The 26,409-nt window shown below is 36.0% G+C and overlaps 1 protein-coding gene across 3 annotated transcripts in view; it reads right to left on the bottom strand.

Annotated features, from left to right (window-relative positions):
* Positions 1 to 26,409, bottom strand: part of LOC149785999 (EF-hand calcium-binding domain-containing protein 6-like) — a 172,160-nt gene that overhangs the window by 97,374 nt on the left and 48,377 nt on the right. For all 3 annotated transcript variants that reach the window (XM_089976282.1, XM_089976281.1, XM_089976280.1), the window contains 5 exons: positions 20,853 to 20,968; positions 16,565 to 16,689; positions 15,161 to 15,309; positions 14,614 to 14,724; positions 13,510 to 13,630 (listed from right to left, as the gene is read on the bottom strand). In XM_089976282.1, the coding sequence (XP_089832408.1) occupies positions 13,510 to 13,630; positions 14,614 to 14,724; positions 15,161 to 15,309; positions 16,565 to 16,689; positions 20,853 to 20,968 (622 nt within the window). The remainder of the gene's footprint in view (positions 1 to 13,509; positions 13,631 to 14,613; positions 14,725 to 15,160; positions 15,310 to 16,564; positions 16,690 to 20,852; positions 20,969 to 26,409) is intronic.

Here is a 26,409-nt window from a genome sequence, read left to right on the forward strand (position 1 = left end):
CTTTCTCTGGCAGCATGAGCAGCAACAGACGGAACAGTAAAGCAATTTGTCAGTAATCGATCTGGATTTGACGAATACTTCTCCGCGATATTTTTCATCGATTCATGTAATATTTCATCTCGGTAAATATCTCCGCGTGGTAAGATAAATTGATCGTATCTTTCTTCGCTAGAAAATAACCAAATCGATATTGGATCGGACTTGGCTAATAGTTTGATATATCTAAACATTGCATCGGAACTATCTTTCGATTCCACGGGATAAAACTTAACAACACGATCTCGCGGGAATATCATTACCGACTGACTCCACGCATGTGAATTATGATCAACAATTTCGATTGGTGTTCCTCGAGAATTATACGACGATGAATATAATATTTCTCCCGATAGTGTTTTAACCGTAATAGGAAATTTAAGTTTCTTACTCAACGCAGCAACATCATCGATTGATGTGCCATCAACAACTGTCTTTGCCCATGAATTAATTTTATCCAATCTCAATTGAGTCAGACCAGATCCGCGACGGGCATTCCTCATATGTTCGATAACTCGCTCAGCTACGCAGTTTATTATCGGAGATTCCCTCATCGCAGGTAGATTTTTCACATCAGGATTATTATTCAGCCGATAAATTCCATAAACAACAGCACTAGAAGGATACGCCCTAGCATAATAAGGACCATCAATCCCCAGCAGCAATCCCGGTTTCGAATTTTTATCAAGAACAACATTTTTCTTACCGCCACGTACTGGATCTCGTTTATCACGAATAATCCAAGTATCATCGGGCATTTGTGCAATAAATTTTATTCCGAAAATAAATCTCTCTTCTTTGTGTGAGTTTTTTATATGTTCGATTATCTTCTTCGCTCGCTCCAGATTCATCGTAGCATCAACGAAATTAGTTTTCCATGTCGACCAAACATGAATCGCTCCATCATCAAAAAATTCCTTCTTCGCACTATCAACTTCAGGTATGATATATTCTGCCTCATCAAGATCAAATAAATCCATTATTATATTTTAGACAAATATCTAAATATAATGAAGCAATGCGCGTGGATAACAGTTGGATCAACAAAATCATGTAACAAATCCTGCAGAGGTGAATATTGTGGCGCTCATATATACGAAATTCGACGAGGTAACAAAGGACCACAGCGATGTTTAGTTTGCCAAGTTGGCATTCGAGGAAAGACAAGATTATGTTTCTCCTGTGGAGGGAAAAAATATCGTGAGTTACGGAGATATTATGAGAAAAGATCCTCCTCGGTAATAAAATGCGAAGAAGATTATATTAATCGTTTCAAAGCAAATTTCGATTTAAACAAAGAGAATATCATATATGGAAATGAAATCAACGATTCCCATGAGTGAATATAAATCGCATCCCATCATCGAAGGTTACGAAGCATCTGAGGATGGTAATGTCAGAAACATCAAAACAAAGAAACGTGTTGGTAGTATTTGTAATTCGGGATATCTCAAATTTACAGTCCATAAAAGAAATGAAAGAACAGAATGTTATTCGAATCATAGATTTGTGTTCGAATGCTACAAAGGACCAATAGAGAGAGGACTTGTTATCGACCACATTGACGGTAATAAACTTAACAATAAACTTTCCAATCTGCGCGCGGTAACCCAGAGTGAAAATTCAAGATTTGGTAATAACCGTGGATTTCCTAATTATTCGAGGACTGTTAAATCAGTGAATCAAGCAACAGGTGAGGAAATCGCGTTTACATCGATGAGTGCAGCAGCAAAACATTTCTTTATTGAACCACGATCAGTACAATTTGTGGCAGAAGGAAAATACAACGCAACATTTTCTTATGATGCTGATTCATGGATCAAATTCTCCTATGTACCAATAATATTTGATTCGGAGAGTGACGAAGAATAATTGAATATCTCCGCAAAACAAAAAAAAAAGATTAATTTTTTGAAAATTTCCCTGGATTTTATTTATTTTTTTCGCCCATTTTTCCCACGGAGACAGATTTGGAAAATCTCACTTGCGATTTAAAAATCAGAGATTCTCACGATTTCACCAAAAGATTGATACTTACAGTTTCTCCTCGTATATCAAGTAAATTTCCTTTCTGATCCGTTAGTTTGAAATTTATTCTTGTCAATAATCGATTATGACATCGCAGGTAAAACGGATTCATTGGTTCCTTGATTATCAAATAACCAGGAGATGCGCTAGGTGAAAATGAATACAATATAAAACCCTGATGAGCTTGATTTGATTCTGACGAATCCACGTTGTAGCTACCCTCGACAACATCCGCGTGAAGATAAATCGCGATAACTTCCGTTATATTAACGATACCCGGCGATATATGTCGTCCACCTTTGTCAGGATCGTTATTGTGTTTAAGAATCAATTCTGAATGTACTTTTTTGGTCCATGCGGCATGTAATTTCGGAAATAAATCATCGATGGTATCAGTGACGGATTTTCTCATCGCATCAAAATCAGAATTAGGAAATTTAAATTTTGGCAGTGTTTCCTCGGTTAATTCAAATACTCTCATGAATTTTTGTTTCTCACCCGAGTTCTTGATCAACTCGAATTTGCTAATAGGAAGAACATAGTCGGCAATTGATATATCGTCGACTATCGCCCGAATAAACATATCATGATAATATTCAATATCATTTGCAAGTTGATTTAAAATCTTCACGTGCTTTATAATTTCGCTACATGAACCAGATTTATTTAGGATGCATTCATGAAATGATCCGCGCAATAAATTTAATTGTAATTCGTGTTCTTGAATAAACTCGTCTAGTGTTCTTCTTACCAAGATACCGTCTATGGGGGCTATTATCCTGTTAATGTGGGTAGCATCGAAGATTTTCACATCTGGGGGGATTTTAGGAAGAGGCAACCATGAGAGAATTCTTTCGTTAATAAAAGTGAAAGCGAACATTACCAGGTTAAATTTGTGGTTATTCATGAGATTGATGGCGCTGTGGATCAGAGGCTTGTGTTTGATATCTCCATACCATCCTTCGTCGGTTGTAAAATCTTCCTTTTTTGGTTCCGGTAGTTCTGGAAGAGTTTCATCATACCAACCTGGAATAATAACATCCGATTTCTTTGGTTTTATCAGAGGTGCGACCTCGGGCCAACCTAATATATTCCTGATCGATGATTGGTAAATATCTACCACGTACGGTGATTTCACTTCTATCATTGACGATAGTGTTGGATCATGTGAAGATATCTTTATTCCTGGAGTAGCATCGCCGGTTAAATTTGATATTCTAGTGGTAAACTCATTATTCAGCTGATCAATTTCGTAACTACCGGTTGGTATACCAACGACGATCCAATCGGGTGTTCCATCGGGTTTATTCTTATTTGCAAAAACAAGTGAATTATTTGGCATCAAATTACCGAATGATTTTGATCTAACATTAGGCCAGCTATTGTAGACGCGCAATTGTGTTAACGCAATTTCGTTAACGCTAATTGGTGTTGAGAAATTAATACTAAACTCGGGTTTCGTTGAACTTAGCGATATTAACGTTGTTGTTGGCGGTGTCGTGTTTGTCACGATCTGGGCTAACTCGGACATTATTAATATTCATTTGTTCAATCTCCGAGTAAATACTAATCATTGAAGAAAATTCTAGATCGGATATAATACCATCGTTGAGACTTTCAGAAAGTAACAATGATAACTTCGAGTACGCGTCACTAACTTTAGTTAGTTTATTTTTATATGATGATAACTTTTCATTTGTGCACGAGGATATCTTTTTTGCGATGATATTAAGAACACCCGCGATTGCTGTTGTTGACGAGATTATTATTGTTGCAACGATTGGCGCTATCATTGTTACCGCGGATAGAATTATTCCTGCACCAGCGACCACGGCCGATACCGCGTACACTGCAACATCAATGATAACTAATTTGCGCTGGTATTTATTTATTTTTGTTTGATAATCGTCAAGTTGTTTTCGCAACGAATCCTGCCATGATCTCGCCTGATTGTAACGGTAATCAGATGCGGTCATTTATTAATCTACAATAACAATTGCGGAATTACTTCCTATATTCGGATAAAAATTCGAAAACTATACTATAACCAAACGGTCCCATATTGGTTCTATCTGGTGGTTCCAACACAAATATATGATCATGACCTTTGTGCATAATATAATTAAAATTTTCTCCGTGGGTGCTACGACTAGATTTTACCTTAAAATTTGCCATAGATTGAATAAATATTCGATAATATCCACTAATTGGCGGGTTAAATGTAAATGTGTTATTCACGGGTGTCCACCATGCCTCTTTTCGTACCTCTACCACAAATGGTACACTGCAGGTAAGATTTTTTGTTTCTACTTCCTCTGGTATCGAAATTCGCGATAATCTTCCAAGGTTCATTGACGATATTTTTGTTTTTAAATCTTGAATTTTTTCGTCGTACGTTGATGTATCTAACTTTTGACGCGCTAATTCACGTACCACGTTAATTTCATCGTTGATGGATTTTATTTGTCCTTGCATCGCGTTAATTCCCCTGGTAAATTCAGGAACAACAACATTACCGAGTTTAATAATTTCCTCGTTGATTTTTTTGTTGAGATCTTCGGTGGATGGTTTCTGACCCATCGAGATATTTACTTCGTTAATTTTGGCAAGAATATTAGTAATTTCCTCGTTGATTTTTTTTATTTTTTTGTTGAGATCGTCGATTGATGTTTTATCGATTTTCTGACTCATCGAGATATTTACTTCGTTAATTTCGGCAAGAATATTAGTAATTTCCTCGTTGATTTTTTTTATTTTCTCGCTGAGATCGTCATGTGATGCTTGATCGGCTTTTTTATTTGCTAGTTCGTTTGCGGCGGAGGAAGTATCACTGGATGTTTTTATATTCTCGTCAAATTTTTTGCTAAATTTATCTAAAACATCGTCAAGTTTTTTAAGGTCGTTATTTAGCCTGTTAAATCTTTTTGTTATTCTGTCCTGAAGATCGTCGTGTAATGCTTTATCGGCCTTCAGGGGTAACTTTGCTATAATATCGGCGATATCAGCAATAGATTTTAATACCATCTCCGATTGGCGAGTAAATTGACTAATGTGATCGCGATATTCGTCTCGCTTAATTATATCAGTTATTTTGACGTTGCTAGTTTGTAATCGCCCTTCGGTATTTTGAAAAACAGCAACTTCACCAGGATCAACTTCTGACAGCGATAAAAGATTGTTAATATCGCTCTTGGTTGCAAACTTTGATGTATCGATGTCGACTGCGTCTTTTTTTTCTTTCCTAAAGAGAGACCTACCGTAAATGTCAACCATGATATTTATCTACGGTATATTCAAATAAAATTTTGCGATAAGAATTGGATGATTTTGAAATTGCATCAAGGACGTTAATTGACTCCGGGCCACATATTGGTGAATCCGCTAATGTTTGTGTTGGAAGTGTTGAATACCAAACCGGAAGTTTTAGTTTTGACACATATTTGATAAATTCATTTGGCGGTGCTAATCCGTATGAGTCGAAGTAAATAACTTCGCGAGGATTAATCGCGTAAGCAACCCAGTGAGTGCCAGGGCCGGAATTTTTATCAAGATTTATTATTCCTGTCTCGGTGAGATTTGGTTTATCTGGTAGTTGATCTCGCATAAATACGCCTCTGAAAAATTTTATTTTCTTTTTTTTTGCTTCACTGATTAAATCTAAATTTGAGGCTGGTAGGCTCGACTTAGACCGGATCCGTACGGGGGTCGTCTTAGGTAAAGTCCTGATCCTTGTTGCGGCTGCAACAATCTTGTGAGAAGAGAGGGGAAGAGAAATCCTCCCTTTTTTTTGCGATATCTTCCTCCGACGATCTTTTTTCCTAATACGTTACCTATCCCACCAAGTGCACCTAATCCTACTGCCTTTGCAATCATGGGGGCCGCAGCAGCTATTAATCCTGGAATAGCTGCGAATAAAGGAAAAATACCACCTACTTTGATCATATCTCTGATTGCACCTATCGAGAGATTCAGGCGAATACCAGTATTTGCTGATCTGGCTCTGGTGAAATGTCCGTGTTGATTTTTAGTTAACGATAGTTTGTTAGGTCCACCGTGAAGTTGATTACTTTTTAAGGTTAAAGTTAAACCTCGTCGTGCTGTTGTTGCTGCATGAAGTTTTTTCACCTGACCGGGGGTCAGAGTTACGCTGACGTGATCGTATGGCATATTAATAATCACTTAATCTAAATTTAGAATTTTGTTACATGTTCTCTACGGGTGCGTCGATGACTCTCATTCTTCCACTAATACCTTCCAGGATCATTGTTCTATCACTAAGAATAACCGCGATTGCTCTTGCTGGTCCTCCCGTGTTAATTCTGGCTTTGAAATGAATATCAACAACCGACTGCTTTACCAAATCGAGATGTTCCAGGGAAAAGTAATAGATGGGATAGAGAGTATTAAAATCTAGTTGTGATATTTGCAATCCGGTATCAATATTTTGATCACGACCCATAAAACTTAGCAAGCGATGATACGCGCGCGCCGTGGAATAATTTTCAAAATCGATGGCTATTTCCTCAGATGGCTCCTGTTGGCCATTTATTCTCAACGATACGTTTGTTGCCTCTAATCTATCGAATATCATGTTACTATGTAATTGATCGTCTCTAATCATGCTTTGCAGGGCAACAAAGATATGTCTAGGTGCGGAAGAGCCCTGCTGTGACGCAATTCGCCAAGTAAATATTCCGTCCAAATTAACATTTTCGTTGGAGTCAGTCATTGTTGTCAACCAAGACATGATGGATTTTCCTCCTTGATTCATAAACGACAGCAATTTTTCTTCTATGATCATTGATGGAACTATTGCTGGCATCCACAAGGTAATTTTTTCAAGGACAACTTTACCAGGATCACCAGGATCTCTCCAAATGGCTCTGTCATCATTGGCATCTCGAACGAAAGATATCGTATGCTTCGCTCCGTAAATAACTTTTCTGAAATGTCTGCAAAATCCAAAAATATGAGATAATGGAATTGCACAGGAGAATTTTCGTTCAGCTCCCTTCAACATATTTTTTCTTATGGCAAATCCAAGATTGTAATTGCCATTGGGGGAGATCATCACTGAACGAACATCAGCGGGTTGGCCATTGGGGTCTACCGGTCTACCGATATCAAATGGTAAATGTTCAGGGTAGTTGGAATTATCCTTGGCAAACATCATACTAGGACCGGCTGATCTGGTAAAATCATCCGAGTATCTCGCTAGACCTATGATAGTCGTTGCTATATCAACGTTGTTCGTAATTGATTCAATCTCTCTTCCATCAATCATGTAAGTGGCATTCTTGAATAATGCCATGATACCATTATTGACAAAACCAACACCAAAATCCGCATCGTAGTTGGTACCATCAGCTGCCTTTACAATTTTACCAACAAATTCGATATACGCCTCAGATGGAAGAAAATATCTTGTTGTATCGTGGACTTGAATTTCCTTCCGATTTCTTGAATCTGGCTCAACTACATCGTACGAGAAATACTGAAAATCTCGCACTGATGTGTCCCTACCTACTGGCTCGTCCATATCAAATACTTCATTTGACACTTGTGCGAACATTTATTACTAATAATATCGTCTAAAACGAAGACCACTACCTGAAACAAAACTTGTATTTGCTAAATTTGTATTAGCAACATTCTGCGCTAGATTTGTATTAGCAACTTCCTGCGCTAGATTTGTTATAGCAGCTTCCTGTGCTAGATCATTTATTTTTTTATTTGCCGCATCATTTATGGCCTTACTGACTTCAGGTGGCATTTCGCTGGTAATGGGTAATTTAACAGGTTGCTTTTTACGTACTAAACTTAATATTTTATTTTTGATAGCGTTGAAGCCTTTACTGGCCAAATTACCGATACCAGAAACAGCAGTCTCACCAATCTTTCCTATTGCTTTCAATCCTAGTTGTTTTACCATTGGTCCAATTTTAGGTATTACTCGCGTGACAAGACTTCCAATGATATCGCCAAATCCATTACCGTGAATATATTTGTATACTGGCAATCGAGAGTTTACTATGCGGACCTGATTAGGTCTGCGTTGATGTTTATGAATAATCATGTTATTTCAATTGTATTGATTTAATCGATGAGTTCATCGACAAACTCCTTGTAAATGTGAGAATCGATGATACCACCACGGAATAATCGCTGACAAATATCTGATGCTTCGTTGACTATCTCACGGGAGTTATTTCCAGCTCGCTTTCCTCCGATTAATACTTCAAGGCGAGATACATCGTTGACAACACTGTCAGGGCAAACTGAATATCCGCTTCCTGTTTTTTTTGTTTCTGGAGATTCCAATGACGTTACGTAGAATACTTCATTTGACGGCGATGAAGATTTCTTCTCCTCTGCTGATCCTGATGATGTCCCTGACGACGTCAGTGGTGAATATATTTCTGGTGGAGATGGGGGAGTCCCAGCCGGGTGTCTTTCTAGTTTTTTACCCTCAGGATCGTATAATAAATATTTCTCAGTGGGACCCCTGTAGTTTGACGCTGTTGGTTCCGGAGGTGGGGAGCGCCAAGAGGGGAATGCAGAAGGTTCCCTTGGATATAATGTAGGAGAGAAAAGAGGAGAGTGGTGAGGATCAAAGGAAAATGATTCAGGACTATCACTTTTAGGTGGTGAACCTTTATCTTTAGGTGACGAACTTTTACTTTTGGGTGACGAACTTTTACTTTTAGGTGGCGAAATTGTCTTTCTCGCACTCGCAGCTCTATATTTAATAACATCTGATGAAAATTTTCTAAAATTTTCATCATCATATTTTACTGGTTTTTCTGTACTACCGAAATACATCATTGCTAGCCAATCAATTTCGTCAATTTTATCAACATCAATATCTTTTCGCAAAAGTAATCTTTTATTTTCCGGAGAATTATCCGCAGCCATCTGAACTGTTGAATCATAGTTGCGAGTTAAATACAACATGTTTTCATCCAAATAATTTTCAGCAGATATTCTAGGATTAATTCTAAACACACTAATAGCCGGTGATGGTACATATTCGGGAACAATTATTGGTTCATCACTCTGATCTTTTTTCTTTCTTGATTTTCTTTCTTTTTTCTGTGGTGGAATATCTTCCTTTGGTCTAGCTCCTAATTCCTCTGGTTGAAATATTGGCTCCTGTGGTTGAATATCTTCCTGTGGTGCTGCTTTTCTTCCTCGTGTTTTAGTTTTTTCTTTTCTTTCTTGTTGTTTTCTTTCTTTCTCTTGCTGTTTTCTTTCTTCTTTTTCCTGTTGTTTTCTTTCTTTCTCCAGTTGTTTTCTTTCTTCCGCCTCTTGCTTATTATATCTTTGTGTATCTCTTGCTGTTTCTAAAAATCTTCTGTAACGCGGATCCGCTGTCTTCCTTATTGATGTTGTTTGTGTGTAAATTTTATATACCATATCATACCAACTATCGCGAGTTGCATATCTTTTTTTCCCCACTGCAGTCAAAAATTCAGTTCGACTACTAAAATATTCCTCCGCAAATTGGCCAATCTCATCTATATTATACAATGTCGAGAGGGGCTGTGATATTATTTCCCATCCCTCATCGGTGAAATTTTCTCTTAAATTATCGATATTAAACTTCCCTTTTATCATTGAGATTTTTCTTCCTCCCGGTTTTCCACCTCCAGGTTTTCCTCCATCAGCAATTGCAAGTTGTTGCGCCGCTGCTGCTATTGCTAATCGCTCGGGTAATGTTCGTGATTGATCCTCAATACCTTTCAACATAGGAAAAATTCCACGTTTTCTAGCATCTGGATCTTTTTCGTCGCCATATACAACCTGTTCAATTGTTCCGGTCACTGGCTTCAACCATTTTGCCGAAGTTTCTGAAATTCCATGTTGCATATCTTCGTAACCACGAACATTTCTCTTAAATAATCGTTTTGTCGGAATTAGCTTCTTTAATGCCGCTAATTGATCTCGCGCTAATCTAGCAGATTGAGGTTCTCCAACTGTGCTAACTTTTCGACTCATCTTATTTTCAACAATATTGTTTTATTGTGAAATAAAATTAATATCCGCAGCCCACCATAATTCAATTATGGCAAACAAATTTTACAATACCCCCCCCAAAAAATGCTGTTTTTTTTATGCCTAAAAATGCACTTTGGGTTGAAATTTTGCGGATTAATTTGCGTAGGAGGCTTTATTTTTGCTTTCTGAGGCTTCTACGGATAAATGTTTGGTGGGAGGGTTAAATTTATCTGAGCCACCTGGTCTGTACGACTTCCCTGCTGCTAACATGATATCTGCAATGTCCAGCAATGGGTTTATGACAACCAGCATGAGACATACTGTATAGAAAATCTCATTCCTGATCATTTCAACATGTATTTATCAGAAATGTTTATAATGAATCACAAACTGAATAGTTCAAACTATAAGCAGTACCCTCTAGCCTACCAAAAAATAGCATACAAAGGCATCACATTTCACAAAACAGTCCAAGCACTAAATTAAAAAACTGCAACTGAAGAAGGCAGGTTTTAGCAGAAAAGGAAGAGCCTCATAGGCAGTAAGCCAAGATGATTAAAAAACCTTATGTTCCACTGGTGAAATGGACTCTCACATCCCAGCTGCTTTGCAATAATCCATGTTTCATGTTGTTTGAAAATATTTGGATGTAGAGGCCAAGACAAACAAAGAAAATGAAAGTCTGGAGATGTATCAGTATTCACAGATTCCAATAGTACAGAATATCTTCACTGTGCTGAGTGGAAAGCCTTTGATGGAACTGGGACCGATGATGACAGATCCACAATACCTCATATTTTGTACACTGGATGGAACTGGGACCGATGATGAAATGGAGACCCTAAGAAATGTTGGATAACAACAATCCTTTTTATTTGACCCCTATTCCCATGCAAAAACTGCCAAACACTTCCCAAGTATGGCAATAATATTTCTGTGATTCAATTAATGACCTGCAAAACAATAAAAATAAAAATAGCTTTTATGTGAGAAATTATTTAAAATTGCAGTCATTACCCTAGATAAACTGGGATAACTGACAAAATAGGCTTCAAAATGGATACAAATCCAGGGGAGATTCACCACCATTTCATCAAATAAGACAACAGTGACAACCCAATATAAAGCTGTGGTCCCTTCAACAAAGATCATGCAAGTGACAGGGCATAAAAATATATATCATCTATAGCTGGAAATGGCAATAAGTGTGCTTACCTTTCTGTATCTTGAATTTCCTAAAAATGTGCTTTCTTAATTATTTCTGCTAATTAGAAATACATAGGTTCCAAAAGCTGATCCACAGGGTTAAATTGTACTGTAATCTAGACTATATATACAACATGAATCACATTCCAAAGAATTTACTGCAATCCAAAATTAAATGAATTTCATCTTCCATATTAAAAAAAATAATTAATCCTGTGTCTTCTTCAGAATTTCAGTGAAAAGAACTTCATATTTGTTCCAATCTGTGATTCCAAACTATAAATGGCAGAATAGAAATACGTGTGCAGCCGGCTATCAAAGCCAGTCCCTCCAGAAACATGTACATCTTAATGAATCAACCCAGCTAAAAAGTCTAGTCCATCACAAGCAAATAAGTAGAACTGAGTTGAACTGACAAAAAATCAAAATCCAGCCATTTCAGACCAGCTGGGAAAGTTGTTCCAAAGTTCACTCATTCACAATATGATTCCAAATTTCAATCTCATTTACTAAACATGGTATGCTGCCAAGTTCAAAGGTCACTAGCTGGTGCTATGTCAAGATGAATACTGTTACTGTGGGTATGTTTAACAATGTTGTGTATTTACTTGGGAATCTAACAGAAGTTCAATTACTTTGCTTATTGTAGTGTGTTCTTTTTCTTATTCAGCCTTAGGTAGAAAAACAAGATGAGTATATAATAAAAAAAGTTACAAAATTTGTATAGAAAAACCTATCAGTATAGCTCAGAAAAAAACTTGTTAATATTTTCCCATACTAATGCAGTTAAATGCACACATTATGCAATGTCAAGATGATATTCCAGTGCAATATGAGATGAATTTATTATGGTTCAAATCAGTAATATCATTTCCCAGTATCATATATGCAACATAACATTTTTACAATCATCTAAGCAACATACATGCATACATACATACATACATACATACATACATACATACATACATACATACATACATACACACATACATAGATACATACATACATTTCTTAAATTTCTCTGATTATTCTATCCAAATATACAGCCAGACCTTTTGCAAGAGGACTAAAGTGAACAGCATATTAGATGTCCACTCCATGCTTAACGGTCCTCTCAATAGGCAGTAGCAGCAATTTGAGATTACTGACCACAGGTGTTAATAACCTTGACCATTCTGATTAAGTATGGCGTCTTGAACTAAACTCAATGTGCAGAAGACATTATTTTCTTATTAGATTATCATGACCTTGACCTCTGATCTTTAGACACCAGAATCAATGGATTTCTTCATTACCCAAACTGAAAGCCTTACATAAAGTTTAGTCATTGTACCTGGAATGGAACAAATGTTGTTTTGCAAAACCAATTTTTCTTTTGGCTACCATGACTCAAAATCTTTAAGAATCTTCAGTACCTTATGTGCAAACCTGACATAAGCCTTGGTTATTATGCATACACAAAATTCTTCTCTCAATCACAATGACTTTGACCTCTGGACAACAAAATCAATAAATAGGCCTCTTTCTTACCCAGTGAGTAAGTCATCCACAAAGTATGGTGAAAGTATGTGGCCAATAATGTATTTTTTGTTTTACATAAATCATTTTTCTTCATTCAGTTAAAATGACATTGACCTTTGATCCCAAAATAATTAGATTTCTTTCTTTACTGGATGGAAGCCAGCCACATGTTTTGTCCAGGTATTTTAAGTGTAAGTATTGTTACTGTGTGGAAACTATTTCTTCTTTCAGTAACAGTGACCTTCACCTATGCCCTTAAGACCCCAATATCAGCAGGCTTCTTCCTTACCCAAAATGCAAGACATCAATAAATTTGGTTACTACTGATGATAGAAAACTCAATTTATTGTACAGAAACTTTTTCTCTTTATTTGTTCACAGTGACCTTGACCTTTGAGCTTTTGACCCAAAATATATGGTTCTTTTTTAGCGCAGGTGCAAGCCATCCAGAAAGTTAGGTAAATATAGATTGTGGAGAACTAAAGTTATTGTGTATTAACTAACAGACAGATAGACAACATCATAACATAATATGCCCCACCTCATGGCACATGAATAAAAGAAATCAAGAAAATGTATGAATATTATATCAAGAATATTCAATTGCAATCATAAATAACTAACTTTGGGAAATAGTCATTAATGGACTTTCCTCATAAGCCAGAAGCAAAATTTCCTTTGTTTAATATTCTAGCCACACTAATCTATTTTGCTTACTATATCTATCTGTAGAAAAGCTTGTTTCATAGATGAATAATGGTTATGGACATGTTTATACAACAATTTCCAGATGTCATCAGCATTCACTGTCTCTGTCTCCTCTCGAATTGGGAAAAACCTGAGGTAAAAGAAATTCATCAGCCATCTGTTCAACATATTGTGCTAACAATTAACAATCTCAATTTGAATTAAATTAAATACTTCGAAATGAAAATTGTAACATTAAAAACTTTAAAGGTTTGCCATATAAGCAATCTAATAAAAGAAATTCAAAATAATAGTAAGACCTATTACATACAAACAATTCAAAAGAATTCCCCATATATTTCTCCTACAGAAAATCCATATGTACTATTGACCCTTCCATTCACATTTTCAGAATTTAGCTGACACACAAAGCCTTAAAACCATCTATAAATCCTATAGTACACTCAGGCCATCTCACAAAAGTCAAGAGTGATGGGTCAATTTCATTTTTCAGCATTTACATGACCTAAAAGCAATGCTGTAAAAGAATTGAGACGTAGAAAAAAAATCACAAAACTTTCAAAGTAATAATGATGGCGTCTACTAAAGACTCTCTGAAACCTCTCTAGCTTCATGATTTATGATGGAGTCTACTAAAAACTCTGTGAAACCTCTCTAGCTTCATAATTTATGAAGGAGTCTACCAAAGACTATGTGAAACCTCTCTAGCTTCATGATTTATGTTGGAATCTACTAAAGACTCTCTGAAACCTCTCTAGCTTCATGATTTATGTTCTCTTGGGTAGTGCACTTCTTGACATTGAATAAAGCACATAATTCACACCATTTTCATCAGCATCCAGTTTAACTAATTTAACAAGAAAACATTAATTATAAAAAGCCGCAAAAGCATACAATTTTTTAAACTCTGATTATATAAAATAACAATATTTTAAAAATAAAATTCATTTCGTTTAAATAGTGACATTATTTAACTAATAAATATGCTAATTGCTTTTAAGTATTTTTCCCTTTAATATTTCATATCAGGATTTGCAAAATTCGCTAAATAAAAAAAATTGATGTAGCTAAGAATCCTAGTTAAAGTGTAATAGCAGCATCAGTGCTCCATACTTGTGACTGGGCTTGATGGGTAGGGTCTGACCATTTCCTGATGCTTGGGGATCCTGGAATTTTTCAAGGAATGCCTCCCATGACAACTTTCCTGTACCCTTCACTCCACATCTGACAGGTAAAATATGGTAATTCATGTGTTAATGTCTGATGGTACATATCTTAAATTATGAAAATAATTAACTCTGGGACATGAAGAAATGTAGGCCACATTTTGTTCAATTGCTCAAGGAACAGAAATCACAAGACTTAATTCTGCATAAGCTAAGTATATGTTTCATTCAAAAGAGTTGTAAGTGACAAGAACTTAGAGACCAACATCACTAGCACCATCTTCAGCACCATCATTATATTTATCATTATCGTAACATTATCTTCATCATAATCATCATTATCATCATAATCAATGGTATCATTATCGTTCATATTATCTTTGCTATCATTGTCATTATCATCACTGTCAAGTTAATGCATTGTTACCTGTAATAAATCAGGCCATTTAAGTGAATATTAAGAATCCTGTAGATACACCTCTTTCATATATTACCTGTCCATGAGCTGTTTGAAGAGCTGATCTGACATGGGAACTGTAAACTGGATAAGTATTGACTTCATATCCTCGATACTGATAAAGCCATCAAGATTGCGGTCAAATGACATGAAAGCTTTCTTCAGAGACATATGGTTACTCTTCATCTAAATAGAATAATTGTAATTAACATGATAAATGGAATGAGTAGTATACTGCAATTAGATATAGTCTAGAAATGACCCTATTATTGGAGACAGATCTACTATTTTATATGAAATCTCAAAAGTCAAATATAACAATACAAATCTTTCAAAGAACTAAGTCCCTTGAAGGGACTTATACTTTACTGGAATTTAACATAAGACCATTTCTTCATTTTGATTGCTGAGTGTTGAACCCCATGCTGATATGACTTTCCATAGAGGAGAAGCAGCAGTTTCAAGATTTTCTAGCTGGCTGCAATGGTGGCCATATTGAATGTCAGGTCTGAACTACTTTCACTTAGCCCAACTAAACATCTTGTGGTAAACAGCCAATGTTGATATGAAGTTCCATCTAAATGGATTAATGATATGATTTTCAAGATGGATAAGGCAGCCATACTGGATATCAGATGAACACAATGTTTATTTAAGAACATCTAGATACCATAACAAGTCTAGATACCATAACAAGTCTAGATACCATAACAAGTCTAGATACCATAACAAGTCTTCCATTGAAAACCCTATGCTGATATGACTTTTCATTCTGGAGGAGAATCAACAACAAGATTTCCAAGATGGCAACTGTGGTGGAATTATTGGAAGTCAGATTCCCTGATAAGTAGGAAATATCTCCTTTTTCATTTATGAATAACCAGACATTATAATAAGTCTTTTGGTGAAAACCCATTGTTGATATGACTTTGTTTAGGAGAAGTGATAACAAGATTTTCAAGATGGCTGCTGTGGTGTCCATAAAGAAAACCCCTGGAGCAACCACATGGTCAGAAAATTGGAACCAATATTACCTTATAAATATGTGTAGATTTTCCTGGCTCTCAAAGTTCCAAAGATATTTTTCTTTTATATAAACCCACATTAGAAGTTTCATTGAAATATATTTTTTTAAAAGGCCTCCAGTTAGTTGTTGACTGGTGGATGATAGACAAAGATGCTCAACAAAGACAGGTCCCATTTTATAGCTCACTTTCATTAATATTGATAAACTGTGTATGCAAATTTAAAGATAATCTCTGCCTCCAAACCACAACAATTATCTGCATGACAGAAAGATATAAGTATTAAAAGCAAGTATTCCTTTCGCATATTAATTATTATAATAATAATTTTCACCATTTATCATATTCTTTATTATTGCTCCTACAACCATCATCAATGATTCATCTTTATTTTAATTTTTCACACATGAAAATACCCTTCTCCTAAATTCCGCTTCAATCTGGTCAAAGTTCAAGCTCTGTATGTATGCTTCATCCTCCTTCTTTTTCTGGTATGTCCTCAGCTGGGAGTTGGTGGGCTTTCCTTGTTGCCATGTCATTGCTACAAAATACAATCATGCTAAAAATATTGAAATAAACAAGGAAGAGTACTTGAAAGGCATAATTTATGACTGACCCATGGTCACAAATTCTCTGTGTAGGCACTAGCTGGGTATATGGCTGCCTCATGGTCACAAATTATCTGTATAGGCACTAGCTAGGTATATGGCTGCCTCATGGTCACAAATTATCTGTATAGGCACTAGCTGGGTATATGGCTGCCTCATGGTCACAAATTATCTGTATAGGCACTAGCTGGGTATATGGCTGCCTCATGGTCACAAATTATCTGTATAGGCACTAGCTGGGTATATGGCTGCCTCATGGTCACAAATTATCTGTGTAGCCTGCACTGGCTGGGTATTTTTGACTCTGCAAATTGCTGACCGATGGGACTATAAGATCTTGGCCAAGGTATGTAGTCTTAAACTAAAGCTAATGTGCAGAAAGCATTTTTTCTTTCTAGATTTACCAAGACTGGGACCCCTGACATTTAGACCCTATAATCTTTATGTTTCTTTATTACCCTATGTTCAAGTCATCCCCAAAGTTTAATGATGGAACTGGCTCTCTAAAAACAAAAGTTATTCTGAAAAACCAATTTTACTCTGAGCCATCACAACCCTGAGTATGGATCATTTGACACCCAAACTATTGACCCAAATATCAATAGGTAAATTCCTCATGTAAGCTGTTGACTCCAATAACAATAGGTTAAATCCTCATGTAAATTATTGACCAAAATATCAATAGGTAAATTTTTCATGTAAACTGTTGTCCCCAATATCAATAGGCTAATTCCTCATGTAAACTATTGACCCCAATATCAATAGGTTAATTCCTCATGCAAACTGTTGACCCAAATATCAATAGGTAAATTCCTCATGTAAGCTGTTGACTCCAATATCAATAGGCTAATTCCTCATGTAAACTGTTGACCCCAATATCAATAGGCTAATTCCTCATGTAAACTATTGACCCCAATATCAATAAGCTAATTCCTCATGCAAACTGTTGACCCAAATATCAATAGGTAAATTTCTCATGTAAGTTGTTGACTCCAATATCAATAGGCTAATTCCTCATGTAAACTATTGACCCCAATATCAATAGGCTAATTCCTCATGCAAACTATTGACCCAAATTTCAATAGGTAAATTCCTCATGTAAACTGTTGACCCCAATATCAATAGGCTAATTCCTCATGTAAACTGTTGACCCCAATATCAATAGGCTAATTCCTCAAGTAAACTATTGACCCCAATATCAATAGGCTAATTCCTCATGCAAACTGTTGACCCAAATATCAATAGGTAAATTCCTCATGTAAGCTGTTGACTCCAATATCAATAGGCTAATTCCTCATGTAAACTATTGACCCCAATATCAATAGGCTAATTCCTCATGTAAACTATTGACCCAAATATCAATAGGCTAATTCCTCATGTAAACTATTGACCCAAATATGAATAGGCTAATTCCTCATGTAAACTATTGACCCCTATATTAATAGGCTAATTCCTCATCCAAAGTGCAAGATATGTACAATTTCTGTCCAGGTTTGTCATGTAGAACTAATTTATTGTGTGACCTTGACCTTCACTCTTTTGACCTGAAACTGATAGACTTCTTCCTTAACCAACTGCAAACCATGCACAAAGTTTGGTAATGGTAGATGGTGGAAGAACTCAAGATATTATGCAAATTCCATATTTCTTCTTTCAATATTTTGGAAATTTGAATGCTTGTTGGATTTACCTTGTCTTGTTACTTAAGTTCAAGCCCCTAGACATAACAGTTACCTACTGGTCAAACAAGTAGCTCCTGCATTTACCAAAATACTATCATTCCAAAGAGCAAATTTTTGGTTACTGACTGGTCCAACAAGTAATTCCTTCTTGTTCAAAATACTATCACCCCTTATAGAAAATTCTTGATTATTGTTTGGTCAATGGCTGATGCCTAAGATACAGTGGTTTTCAATGGGTGCATGATGTGAGTTCCTATAAAAACAATATGAAGCTAATGGACATTGCTGCTTTACAATTTTCATCAGGTGCAACTAATTATCTGAATGAGCTAATTTAATTTCTTTACAGCAAAAGTGAAAAATTTTCATTATTGAACTTACAAATGCAATACTGATAATTATAAACTCAAAGGCAAATTGAAGTCATGTGTTTTAATTTTTTAACATTAACTTGATGAGTAGGTGTAATCAGTAATTTTACACCACAATAAATGATCAAGTGGTTCTATTTAAATTAATAAAAATTTCATCAAATCACTAAAATGACAAAAAACATACTATAATTTGTTTTCTCAAAATAATAACTGCTGAAAAATCAAGCCAACAGAATTATTTGCTGTGAGAGAGAGAGAGAGAGACAGAAAGACAGACAGACCGAGACAGAGAGATTCCACAGTGCTCATCAACAACTTTTAAAAAATGTATCACTTTCAAGGTCAGAGTCAAAGGATCTATTCCAGTGGTACTCTGTATAAAAACAGTCATTTGCTGTAGATATAGTGATGACTGGTACTCTGTACAACAACAGTCATTTGATGTAGATGTAGTGATGACTGGTACTCAGTACAACAATAGTCATTTGCTGTAGATGTAGTGATGACTGGTACTCTGTACAACAATAGTCATTTGCTGTAGATGTAGTGATGACTGGTACTCTGTACAACAATAGGCAATTGCTGTAGATGTAGTGATGACTGGTACTCTGTACAACAATAGGCATTTACTGTAGACTTGGAATATGATAATCTGCATGTTTTTTTGAAGTCACTAATAATTGTAATTCTCACATATCATGAGAAGTGGTAAATTAAACAAGTCTAGGTGGTAAGTTTTAATGCAAAAGTCTGGATATACTATTTAGTACTTATGGTCAGTTTAATGCAAAGTCTGGATATACTATTTAGTACTTATGGTTAGTTTAATGCAAAAGTCTGGATATACTATTTAGTACTTATGGTTAGTTTAATGCAAAAGTCTGGATGTAGTATTTAGTACTTATGGTCAGTTTAATGCAAAGTCTGGATATACTATTTAGTACTTATGGTTAGTTTAATGCAAAAGTCTGGATATACTATTTAGTACTTATGGTCAGTTTAATGCAAAAGTCTGGATATACTATTTAGTACTTATGGTCAGTTTAATGCAAAAGTCTGGATATACTAGTACTTATGGTCAGTTTAATGCAAAGTCTGGATATACTATTTAGTACTTATGGTCAGTTTAATGCAAAAGTCTGGATATACTATTTAGTACTTATGGTCAGTTTAATGCAAAAGTCTGGATATACTATTTAGTACTTATGGTCAGTTTAATGCAAAAGTCTGGATATACTATTTAGTACTTATGGTCAGTTTAATGCAAAGTCTGGATGTAGTATTTAGTAGTTATGGTCAGTTTAATGCAAAAGTCTGGATATACTATTTAGTACTTATGGTCAGTTTAATGCAAAAGTCTGGATATACTATTTAGTACTTATGGTCAGTTTAATGCAAAAGTCTGGATATACTATTTAGTACTTATGGTCAGTTTAATGCAAAAGTCTGGATATACTATTTAGTACTTATGGTTAGTTTAATGCAAAAGTCTGGATGTAGTATTTAGTACTTATGGTCAGTTTAATGCAAAAGTCTGGATATACTATTTAGTACTTATGGTTAGTTTAATGCAAAAGTCTGGATATACTATTTAGTACTTATGGTCAGTTTAATGCAAAAGTCTGGATATACTATTTAGTACTTATGGTCAGTTTAATGCAAAAGTCTGGATATACTATTTAGTACTTATGGTCATTTGAATTTTTCTTATTTATCATGTGGCCTGAAATATTCAAAGCTTTCCCTTTCTGTTGCATGTTTACATTCATAGTGGAACACACATTCAAATCTCTCACTCCCACCTTCTGTTGCTTATTTACATGCATATGGAAGCACACATTCAAACCTCTCACTCCCACTTCCTGCTGCATGTTTACACGCATAGGGGAGCACACACATGTAAACACTATCATATAGTTCTGATGGTCATGCCATGCCATTGATCAGAAATGGATAGGCCATGATCTGTATGAACAGTACTGGTTTATATGGGATGATGCTGAACAACAAATTAAAGACAATACTGTAGTGCAGACATACCTGCAGGTGCCCCCTCCATTGGTTTTGCCCGGTTTTGGATGCTGATACCCAGTCTGGACAAGAAGTCCTTGTAGTTGACTACACCTGTATGATGGAAGTCATACCTCTGCCATAACCTTTCAGGAAATAGGAAATAAATTGCTCCATGGAATGAGTCATGTCAATATGATTCAAATCTGCTTTAAAATCTAAGATTCACAAAATTGGTCTAACCTATAATTGTTCTTCATCATACAATCATTTCAAAAACATTCGTCTGATGTAAAAGTCTGAAATCTGATGCCATACTAAGTCATAAGCTTGGAACTCAAATTACTTCAATTTTTGCCATGGTGTAAGTGAAGCTGATAAGATCAAATTTTTATATATATTTCTTTTGTACATGTATACAACAATCTCAAGATGGCACAACAATCTGTCATATATCATTATATTAATTATACATGCATTAAACTCACTGAACAGCAATAATTCCACATAATCATATGTTCACCTACTCCACTACGGCATAATCCAAAAAACCTTGCATTGAAAATGGAGCAAGAAAAGTGGATCACTGTGACCTTAACATTAGGTTACCCTGCTGATAAATATTAGTAGCATAAATACATCCATCAAATTTCATTACCGTACACATAACAGTGTTTAGATAACTGAGCATAATACTAAAAATGAAATGTTATCACTGAAGCATGAAAAACAGATCAGTGACCTGACCTACTTTTACACATGCTAAGTAGTACACTCCAAAATGAATATATCAATCAAGTTTCATTACTATACATATATTGATGTCACAAAAATGGTTAGGTAAGTTCAAAAACATAACATAATTGCTGAAGTTTGAAAATTTTGTCATCATGACCTACTTTTGCACATGGGAGTAGTACCCATGAAAAAGAATGCATACAACAATAACATAACATTTCATGACTGCACATAGAATGGTATAAAAGAACCTGAGCAAAATGCTCCTTAACATAACTGTATGGTGTGTGAAAGATTATTCACCATGACCTACTTTTGCCCATGGAAGCAGTACCTCCAAGAAGAATACACACAACTTTCATAACTGTGCACAGAACAGCATGAGAAAAACTGAGCTATATGCAAAAACTTTATGGATTCACTGGGGTGTGCCAAGTGGGTTACTGAGACATACTTTTGGTATCGATGAGTAATACCAAGCAAGAAGAATGCACCCATTAAGTTTCATGTCTGTACATAAAATGGTGTAGGTTACTGTGATCTATGTTAATATGATCTACTTGTGGTAAGCAGTAGCCTTGAAAAAGAATACACCCATCAAGTTTTATGACTGTATATACCAGGGGTCTCAAACACAAGTTGACCCATGGACCACATGCAGACTGCCAAGCCATATCCTGTGGTCTGCAAAATAATTGGCATCACAAGGTGTCATGAGAGATAACAAAGGTGGTACAGCCCTTGGGCCATCGAAAATGCCCTCATGTGGCCCTTAGGGTGGTTTGAGTTTGAGTATATAAACCTAAGCACTGTAGTGGAGGTTAGTATAAGTTGGGTCATGTAGTTTTTGCTTCGCTACTTGGTCAGCTAATTCATTTCCTTTGATGTCAATGTGGGATGGTATCCACATGAAGTCAGCTAGGAAATTTTCTCTTGAGTCAGTGTTATTGTTGAGGATAGATGAGATCACGCTTAGTGAGTCACTTAATACTACTGCTTTTTTTATTATTTTCTTTAATCCATCTTAGGGCTTCCATGATGGCCCAGAATTCAGCTGTGTATATGAAGCAATGATCCGGTAGTCTATTTCCCATTTTAATGTTCAATTCAGGGATTACTACTGCTGCTGCTGTTCTGGAGGGTTCTGCTATTTTGGATCCATCAGTGTAAATTTTGACTGAATTAGGGTATTTAGTCATTATTTCTATTGTGGAAATTGATTTTATCTTATGCTCCTGTTCACTTCTGTTGCCAAGTTTCATTAATTGTATGTTGATTGATGGTTTGATGTTAGTCCATGGCATTGCATCATAGTTTTTAGTGATTGGCTACTGGTAATCGTCCAATTAATTGATGTACGTGTTTCCCTGCAGGTATGTTGGGTACTAATTTATTGCTGAATGGTTTATTACATTGATGGCTACCCAGGTGGGGTGTGAATTGGGGTGGTTGATAATCTAGCTTCATATCTTAAGGTTAACTCCTGCCTTCTTAAATACAGTGGTAATTCTTCAGTTAGAATTTGGAGTTTGGCTAGGGATACAGATGGTAGAGTGCCAGTGCATATTATTAGTGCTTTTCTTTGAATCGTGTCTAATTTCTTAAGCTGTTTGTGAGGTGCCGAGTTGTATAATCAGCACCTGTAGTCTGATTTAGATCTTATTAATGCCCTGTATAGTGTTAATAGAGTTTCCTGGTTGGATCCCCATGTGGTCCCTTTAAGGTTTTTAAGTAAGTTTAGATCTTTATTACACCTGTTAACTATGTGGTCTATATGATGTACCCAGTTTAGATGTTCATCATAGTACATACCCAGAAATCTAGCAACTTTAACATATTTAATGATTTTATTTTGTATGGTAAGTGAATTAATAAGTATAACCAAAAATTATATCAATAGGATATGGCAAGAAAACTGGAACCAAAATACTACAGGCAGAAAACTATACTCCATCATGAAAAACGTCACCAGACCTAGGAAACCACCAAAAGTGAACAATAATGATCAAAGGATCACAAATAGAATTTACTCAGGAAAAACCAAATTGGCCAGCAGCTTTGGGCAATACATAAGACCCCAACCCCACAACCCAAACTGCTACCACTGCCGGGTTCCAGAAGACTTATCACTTATATTGAACACTTGCCACAAATTAAAAAAAGAAAGAACTAAGCTAAAAATGGAACAAAATAAGATTGGATCCCCAGATGCATACCCAGGATTTGTAATGAATAACAACCCTAACCTCAATCTCACCTATACAAATATAACAAACTTTAAATACATGAAATTGGGTCACAAAACAAAATATAAAACCAAAATTACATAATCAAATTGTTATCAGCTAGGAGACTGGCTGATAAACCAAATGTTAGGACCAATAAGATCAGATGCCTTTGACCTGTCGTAAGTAACCCAAGTTCTGCGGCAAAGAAATCTATCTTATCCAAATAATTTCAGCCAGAAAATAACATAACACACTAGTACAGGCTAACAAACCTAACAATAGGGAACAAATAAGATCAGATGTCTTATCCAAATAGACATAGTCTGGTAATAAACATCACATAATTAGTATTCAGGCTAAGAAAATTCAAATATAGGGGGAAAATAAGATCAGATGCCCTTGACCCATCCTAGAGATCCGAGCAAACTGGCAAGGATATCTGTCTTAGTCTTAATTAAATAAACTTAGCCTGAAAATGTAAATAACACCAAACAAATCCAAACAGATACAAATAAGGCAACTAGGGAACAGAAATAGGAAGGGGGGAAAGGAAAAAAACACAAATTTTTTAAAAACAAATTCTATTATTATTTCTTCTTCCTTAGTATTCCACTTCAACCTAACCAATCTTTCCCACTTTCTAGCATGCACATAACACCACTAATACATCTGAGTACTCTCTATCCAAAGGTGACAGTCATATTTATACCACAAGAAATTCTAGGCCCTCAAAATTAGAGCATATAAGGTGGTCAAACACCCAAGACCATCAGGGCCTGCTACACAAAGTAGGGAACTTTAAACAACTCTAGGAAAAGGACCCGCATATATAAGGTGGTCTAAACACCAACGACCATCAAGCCCAGCAGCACAAGGCTGCAAACACAACAACGTATTAAAATTAGACAAGTAAGACCTTAAAAACAGATTCCTTCAATTAAGGTGGTCTCAAAGTTCAAGACCATCAAGACCAGCCACACAAGGTGGCAAACTTTACTAAAAACTGTCACCTAAGATAACTCTCCTAAGCTAAATTCTAAACTCAAAACAGCACAGTTTTTTCAAAATTGTGTAGGACAACAATTTAGACCGGATACTCTGAACTCTAGGAGCACCAACCTGTGACCTTGGAGCCGCCCTTCCACCCTCACCTCCCTTGCCACAGCCAGACATAAACAGCAGCATGCAGTGCATTGCCCTTAATACAGTACCAACATATAATAATAATAATAATGAGGACTTTGTATAGCACCTAATCTTTAGAAGCTCTAAGCACTTTACAACATTAGACAACACCTATAAGATAAAAACACATATAATGATATGATTACAAAAACAAACACTGTGAAATTAGAAAACATAAAGAACATGCTGAGAATATTTAAGGTAGGAAACATTATTAGGTCTTTAAGCTTGTTCTTGCAGTTGAAATAAGTGAGTTTTGAGAGCACTCTTGAATGGGATCACTGTGTCTTTGTGTCTAAGTTCAGTGGGCAATTCATTCCACGTTGCTGGGCCATAGTATGCAAAAGAACGCTGTCCATATGACTTTTCATAGTGGGAATAATGAGTATACGATTGTCAGAAGAGGAGCGTAAGTATCTTGCTGGTGTGTACACATGGGTGAGATCGGATAGGTATGTTGGACTAGAGTCCGTCAGTGAAACATAGCACACAGAACAAATTTTGTGTTTGATTCTAGATCGAATGGATAGCCAGCGTAGGGTACAGAGCAGCGGGGTGGTGTGCTCTGATCGTGGTACTCTAAGTATGATCTGAGCAGCTGTGTTTTGAACTTTTTGAAGTTTCTGGAGTAGATATTGAGATGAACCAGACAGAACTGAGTTACAATAGTCCAGTCTTGAAAGTACTAATGAACACACAAGTGTTTTAGTGGCATCAACTGAAAGATATTTGTGAGTGGAGCTGATGTGTCTCAGCTCAAGATATGCAGCCTTGCATATGTTCATGACATGTTGGTGCAATGTGAGAGTACTGTCCAGAGTAACACCTAGGTTTCATACTGATTTTGTGAATTTAATGTTGGCGTTGCTGATATTTATTGTTTGAGGTAAAGGATGCGAATGAGAAAGTTTTTGTGTTGTGATAAGAATGGCCTCAGTTTTATCATCATTTATCTACAGCTTGTTACAAGTCATCCATGATTTCACATCAGAAATGCCCTCTCTACACCTTGGATGGTAGCGTCAACTTCAGTTGGGTGGCTAGATCTGTATATTTGGGTGTCATCAGCATACAAATGGTGAGACAATGGATGATGATCTATGACACTTGAGAGCGGCTGAGTGTATAGAATGAAGAGAACCGGTCCAAGAACAGACCCCTGTGGAACACCACAACATAGATCAACTGGGCTGGAGTGTATTCCATTTGCAGACACAATTTGTGTCCTGTTGACCAAGTAGGACTTGAACCACAGTAAGGCTGTATCATGAATGCCAAATACATGCTGGAGACAGTGAAATAATATATCATGGACTATTGTGTCAAATGCTGCAGAAAAATCAAGGAGGGAGAGGACTGTAATCTTTCTGCTATCCAAAGCAGAGAGAATGTCATTAACTACTTTTAAAAGAGTAGTTTCAGTACTGTGGCAAGGG

Source organism: Sinohyriopsis cumingii, chromosome 12, assembly GCF_028554795.1.
Source record: "Sinohyriopsis cumingii isolate HCF-2022 chromosome 12, ASM2855479v2, whole genome shotgun sequence".
NCBI lineage: Eukaryota > Metazoa > Mollusca > Bivalvia > Unionida > Unionidae > Sinohyriopsis > Sinohyriopsis cumingii.